Genomic DNA, 6881 nt, shown 5'->3' on the forward strand with positions numbered 1-6881 from the left:
TCCTTATATATTTATCAGAAAGTTAATTTTGTTGGGTTGGAAATGATTTTAGTTAGGACCTCTTGGGCGTTTACAAATCGCAAATGGACTTGATTCTAGAAATATTTTGCTGTTATTTTCATGAGTCATGAATTTCCAGGTTGGATGCAATTAAAATCATCGATATTTGTTCAAGGGTGCGGTTTGTATAGAGCCGAGGTTCTAAACAATCAAAGTAAAGCTTACCTTTAAATAGTTGCAAGAAATGTGGTTTCACTACTAAAAATCTTTGTGAAAGCTTTAAAATATATTTTCATATCCAATTATAAAATTTAAAACTTAAAAAATATTGTAGATCAATCAAATCTATGAAAACTTCAAAATATTGAAATTAACGATCCAAAAATGTGTTACAAGATGTATTATTTTCAAAACTTAAAATCTATTTTTTTGATGTCCATGCATCTTGATATCGACATGATCAATTTAAGAATATTTGGACAACAAAACAAACTCTTCTAGTAAATTTTTTACAGTGAGCTCTAATTTGATTGTTTAGAGCCTAGCCCTAAATAAACTTTTCCCTATTGTATAAACTCAAATATGGTATTGTGAAAAGCTTTGGTTTTATTTACCCAAAAAAAGGCTTTGGTTTTTCATTTTGATTGTTTTTCATTTTGATTGGTGGAATAATTAAATCCATAAATTAGAGTTGAGCAAGGGAGAAAAGGGATTATTATACGCATGACTAAAACCATTGACAACTGTTAAGTAAGGAGTAAAAATATTATTATACTGCAAGCTCACGACTGGGTCAAGAAAATCTTTGAATAATTTTGGACATTTCTGCCCTTGAAGAGTCGTCATTCCATTGCCAGTCAGCCTTTGAAAGGGAGAGCTGGTAGTTTCCTTTGATCAAAGGTTCTGGTAATTCAATAAATGAACTCTGGTGCAAGGGCATCGGGAGCAACCCTTGTTGTGCCATTAAAAATATCCCATTTTTCGGCTTGGGTTTCCTCAGGAACCAGAAACCAGGCTCATGGGTTTCTCCATGTTGGGGAAACCATGTCCATTGATGGTGTTTTCATGTCTTTTGCAACTGTTGAGTCCCTGTTTTGCACAACACACCATCTCACCAGGCCAATCTCTGACTGGAAATCAGAATTTAACCTCCATTGGAGACAACTTTGTGCTGGGCTTCTTCACTCCAGGTAACTCTCATAACTGGTACATAGGCATCTGGTACAGTAAAGTCTCTGTTCAAACTGTAGTATGGGTAGCCAATAGGGACAAACCCTTGGCAGACAACAAATCAGAGCTGAAAATCTCAGAGGATGGAAACTTGGTCCTTTTGAACAAAACCCAGCACCTAATTTGGTCCACCAATTTAAGCTTGAGCTCCACTTCTGCAAATGCAACTGTTGCAGAAATATTAGACACAGGAAATCTGGTTCTGAGGGCTGTTAATTCCTCTGAGTTTCTTTGGCAGAGCCTGGATAACCCCACTGATACATGGTTAACAGGAGGAAAACTTGGGTTAAATAAGAAGACAAACAAGACCCAGTTGCTCACAGCTTGGAGGAATTCAGAGGACCCATCACCAGGCCCCTTCTCCCTTGAACTGGATCCCAATGGAACCAGGCAGTATTTTTTAATTGGGAATGGAACGAATCAGTACTGGACCAGTGGAGTTTGGAATAATCATATCTTTAGTAGAGTCCCTGAGATGAGATCGAATTACATCTACGACTTCAGTTTCATAGACAATGAGAATGAGAGTTACTTCAATTACACAGTCAAAGATAATAGCACAATCTCAAGGTTCGTGATGCACGTAGCAGGGCTGGTCAGGCAGTATACATGGATTGAAAGTACCAAAACGTGGAACCTCTTCTGGTCGCAGCCCCGAGATCCGTGTGAAGTCCACGCTCTGTGCGGGGCCTATGGGACTTGCAAACAAAACTTACCTTTTTGCACCTGCTTACAAGGGTTCAATCGTTTGTCCCAAAAGGATTGGGACTTGGATTCCGCAGTCAGTGGGTGTGTTAGGAAAACTCAATTGCAGTGCCAGAATAACAGCTTGACAAATGGGCAACAAGATGGGTTTTTGGAGTTAACAGGAATATCATTGGCTGATAAAGATTCTCACCCTGTCAGTGTTGGGAGTGCGGAAGAGTGCAGATCAGCTTGCTTGAGGAACTGCTCTTGTACAGCATATAAGTATGGGAGTAGCTGCTCCATATGGTTTAATGATCTATTTAATGCAAAGCAAGATTCTAGTGATAATTTGCCAGTGGTTTGCCTCAAGCTTGCTGCTGCTGAACTTGCCAACATTAACAAGCCTGGTAAGAAAAATAGGGTTACTGGAGTCGTGGCTGGATCAGTAGCAGCATTTGTGGTGGTTTCTGTTGTTGTGTTGGGGTTGATTTGTAGATGTCATATGCACGAATCTCGAAGGAAATTAAAGGTGCAACAGGGCTCCCTTATTCCATTTAGCTACAGAGATTTACAGAATGCAACAAAGAATTTCTCCGAGAAATTAGGGGGAGGGGGCTTTGGCTCTGTCTTTAAGGGAACATTACCTGATAAAACAGTTGTTGCCGTGAAGAAACTCGAAGGCCTGAGGCAAGGGGAGAAGCAATTTCGAATGGAAGTGAGCACCATTGGGACCATACAGCATGTTAACCTGGTCAGGCTTCGTGGTTTTTGCTCTGAGGGAACCAAGCGCCTGCTGGTGTATGATTACATGCCAAATGGATCCCTTGATAAACTGCTCTTTCAAGAGGGCTCTACCATAATAAACTGGAAAGCTAGATATGAGATTGCCCTTGGAACAGCCAGAGGGATTGCTTACCTCCACGAAAAATGCAGAGACTGCATTATACATTGCGATATTAAGCCTGAAAACATACTTCTGGATGGTGGGTTTTGCCCAAAGGTTGCAGATTTTGGCCTTGCAAAGCTTCTCGGCAGGGAGTTTAGCCGGGTTTTGACGACGATGAGAGGAACCAGGGGCTACCTTGCACCAGAGTGGATTTCAGGCTTGGCTATCACTCCCAAAGCTGATGTTTACAGTTATGGAATGACGCTTTTGGAGTTGATATCAGGTAGGAGAAATTCTGATCATTCAGAGAACGCAAAGTTTGGATTTTTCCCTACCTGGGCTGCAAAGATGATAGTGGAAGACAAGGTTCTCTCTCTTCTTGATTCAAAGTTGGAGGGTAATGCAGACGTAGGTGAGCTCAATCGAGCTTGCAGGGTGGCATGTTGGTGTATTCAGGATGATGAGAATGCTAGGCCTTCAATGGGCCAGGTAGTTCAAATTCTTGAAGGAGTTGCAGAGGTGACCACACCTCCTATTCCAAGGTCTCTTGAGCTTCTAGCTTATAACCCAGAGAACATAGTTTTCTTCTTGGAGTCATCTGGGAGTACTCAGCCTAGAAGTAAAGCTCTGAGCAGCACATCTTCTGCCAATTCACAATGAGGGTCATATTTGTTTGAAGTCTCCCCCTTTCCATGATGGGATCATTCTTATGAAGTTAAATGAGAGCTTATGATTACTCTTACCAGGTAGTTCATATCAGGCTGTTCTTTTTTTTCTTTTTTCTTGAATGTATATGAGTTATGCATCATGATGACAAGGAAATATGGAAACTATGAAGCTTGACTAATGTTTCCTCCTATATTAAAAAGAGCTTAAACTTGGCATGGCGAATGTTATGTAGAAATTATAATTATAAGTTAGAGGTTTTTTTGTTGTCATGAAGTGCTTTGCTTCTTTGTTTTTCTATATATGTTGACTGAACAACTTTCCTTACATATTTATCCGCTTGGCTAATTGTGATTGTGACATTGCCCATCCATGCTGATCTTCCTGTTTCTTTAGCTTGGTTTTGTAGGTAGAGGATAATTTCATCCATCATGTAATCATGTTAGTGCTTGCCATTTACTCATGGTGACAAAATCAATTGTGAAACGTCAATAGTTTCTTCAGTAGATAAGTATAATATGCCTGATTGCATTTACTCTTATGCTTTGGCGAGTTAGGGCCCAGATTTCATAGAGTACTATTGTGAGCCTTGATTGATTGATATGAACATTCAAATTCTAAAGGGAAGATATTGAATAACCTTGACGACATGTGTGTTCACTAATCTTGCTTTCCAAAAGCGAAAACTTTGTTAGAGGTGGTAATCTCTAAGGAGTTATTGTTGCTTCTGGAGGATTATAGCATGTGAATAACATTGAAGCTGTTGAGAGTATAGGGCTCTTTTGATTTGGCTAGTAGTTTATTGGTATTATTGTGAGTAGAGTATTTAGCAACCACTAGAAGGATCAAATTCTGTTTTGTTTGGAGGATTTTTATAGCTTTAAAGTTGAATGAGGGTGAATATTTGCTGGTCAAATTTATGAGCGGATGAAATTAGAATGAATGCTTGATCAATAGCAACCGTGTGGATGAGACATGTAAAGCAAATGAATGTATATATGTCATGTGTATGCATAGATGCTTGTGGTCCACCATCTGTTCATCTCACTTTGTTAAGGATCAAAAACTTCACAGAAGAAGTTACACAGGCATGCAACTTGCACGCTTTCACACGAACGGACATGCGCAGACACAAGCACATGCCAGCCATTAACATTTTTCATAGTACGAAAGTACCTGATGAAGTTAAATGGTATGATGTCAACCCTCATTTCATGTTAGTCACAACCCATTGGCAATCTGTTCCCATCCAAAAATGATTTTCGAAAAAGATTAGATGTAATTTATGTTAAGAAAAGAAGGATTAGTTGTCAAATGTGATTACTGGTGAAGAAGTTAGGAGATTCGTACTCATGTATCTGCCCACTTGTGTCTTGTTACTGTAGATTCTTTTTTGGAACTTCTAAAACTTGGTTATCTAGCTATTGTATAGTCTCAATGTGCCTGCTTCAATTATTCTGGTGTGCTTTGTGCTCCTAGATGTAAGAAGCATGCATGATGTATGTATGTCCTACTATGTGTAGATTGTCGCCCCTGTGGTAGTGAGTCTGATGAAATTTTCAAAATGTGCTTTTTTAGGTAGTTTTCTTAAAAATGCAGATTTATGAAATTGTTTAATTGGAACAGAAATTTCTGCAATTGCTGAGCTTTGCATTGTGTATTTTTACTGCTTAACGAAAAAATGCATTGCTTTTGCAGACATGATCCAACTAGTATCAAAAGGACATGATGATCGACTAAAGGGTGTGGTAAATGTTCAAATTTTAGGATGCTGTACATTTCTCTTAAGCTTAAAGATATTTGTGTGCTACCTTTTCTTGTTCATATGGCAAAGGAATAAATTTCCCTAGGTGGCAGAGATATAGAGAAGTTATGCTTCACCGTTTTTCTTTAAGAAACTGTGGTTCTTAATTGGAATCTTATAGTTGTATTCACATTTAAGTGTGATCGTTTGCGTTTAAGGAATTATTTCATATTGAAAAATAGAAGGAAACCAAGACACTTGCATGTTTCATTCAGGTGCTCCATAAACTCGAAATAGAATGCAGGTGAGGGGACAAATCAACATCTTTGGTTTTTGCCTTTTCTTTTGGAATTGTATGTGGCAAGACCATTTTGAATTTGGTACAAGGTCACAATCACCTCTTGTTGTTGGACGTGACATTGGATGGCTAGGAGTGTGTTATTTTTTAGTGCAAAGTTGGGGAAAAATGGCTAAGCCCTTTTTTCAATCTTGAAATATATTTCATATAGATGCATCTCCAGGAAGATGTCTTGACCCAGTGTTTGAATGCAGAAAACGCGGTGATGGAAATACAGCTCTCAAAAAGGGTCGAGTGGTTGAACTTCTGCCAGGTTAAGTTGAAATTAAATGCAAAATAGGAGATCAATCCCTGTACGGGCCCTATTTTATAATTATAAAAAGGGATTGTCTATAAATATATCATTTTGTACATGGAGGTGACAATCATTACAAAAATTTTAAAAACAATTCTTGGAGTTTGTGACTCACCCCAAGCCATCCAATGAATGAGAATGATTGTGATTTCCATATACAAAAGATAAATAATCTCTTTATAGACAATCTTTTATTAAAACCTCCTAACCTTTGGTGAAATTCGAAAAAAAAAATACCCTCTAGAAGCCCTATTGTAGGGTGGAAGTCGAAACACTAGCAAGAAACCTTGTTGCTCCTCTCTCGCTCTCAAACTGAAATAATGATACCTTTATCCCGAATAAGGGACTCTTAATTACTTTTCAGAAGACCCCTAGATCCTACAAAAGTAATAAAAAAACTAAAATCCCCCTGAAATTGAAAAAAAAAAAAAAAAAAACCAAAAAAACCCAAAAAATATACTCCAAAAAATTAAAAATTACATTCCATACCCCATTTGAGGATAGCCATCTCACCAGGCTTTGGTTAATTCCCTCCGCCAAGCCCTAGGTAGAGGATTACACTTAGGATCAGCATCTAGCTTGTCTACACTACATAGTCATAGTCACTCTACCAATCGGGCCAGACCTCAAACCATGACCGACCCTAGCAAGCAGACCTAGCATTGAGCTCCCTACAAATCACTTTCAAACTATCAACCTCAAGCCATGGGAGTTCTATCCATGCATGACTCCGAACATCCATGTTCCACTCCAATCATCACTCGCTTATCCACCTATACACCAAGCTACCCTAAGGAGTAACCCAACCAGCCTATTCTGGGGGGTACCCAACTACTCAGCATGAATTAGGTGATCTAACCAAGTTTGCAAGTATGGACACCCTTAAGCATTCCAGCAAACCCTAATCAGGATGGGGTATATGATTTTAAGCCCAATGTCCTGTATAGAAAAGATCCTAGAGCATTTCAAAGATCTCTTAATAGATTTCATTATGCACGATTTTAAGTATAAGTTG

General features: G+C 38.7%; 1 protein-coding gene across 1 annotated transcript; it reads left to right on the forward strand.

The window, feature by feature from the left end:
* Positions 1–660: 660 nt before the first annotated feature.
* Positions 661–5452, forward strand: LOC18426392 (G-type lectin S-receptor-like serine/threonine-protein kinase At2g19130). The gene is made up of 2 exons (XM_006833042.4): positions 661–3549; positions 5168–5452. The coding sequence occupies exon 1, from the start codon at positions 1019–1021 to the stop codon at positions 3461–3463; it is 2445 nt and encodes an 814-aa protein (XP_006833105.2). The 5' UTR covers positions 661–1018; the 3' UTR covers positions 3464–3549; positions 5168–5452.
* The last annotated feature ends 1429 nt before the right edge of the window (positions 5453–6881 follow it).

The sequence above is a fragment of the Amborella trichopoda genome, chromosome 2 (genome assembly GCF_054954075.1).
Source record: "Amborella trichopoda isolate Santa Cruz 75 chromosome 2, AtrichopodaSantaCruz75HAP2 v2.0, whole genome shotgun sequence".
Taxonomy (NCBI): domain Eukaryota; kingdom Viridiplantae; phylum Streptophyta; class Magnoliopsida; order Amborellales; family Amborellaceae; genus Amborella; species Amborella trichopoda.

Bases quoted from the DNA above. Each gene is read 5' to 3' on its own strand.
- LOC18426392 (XM_006833042.4), top strand. From the start codon at position 1,019: ATGGGTTTCTCCATGTTGGGGAAACCATGTCCATTGATGGTGTTTTCA.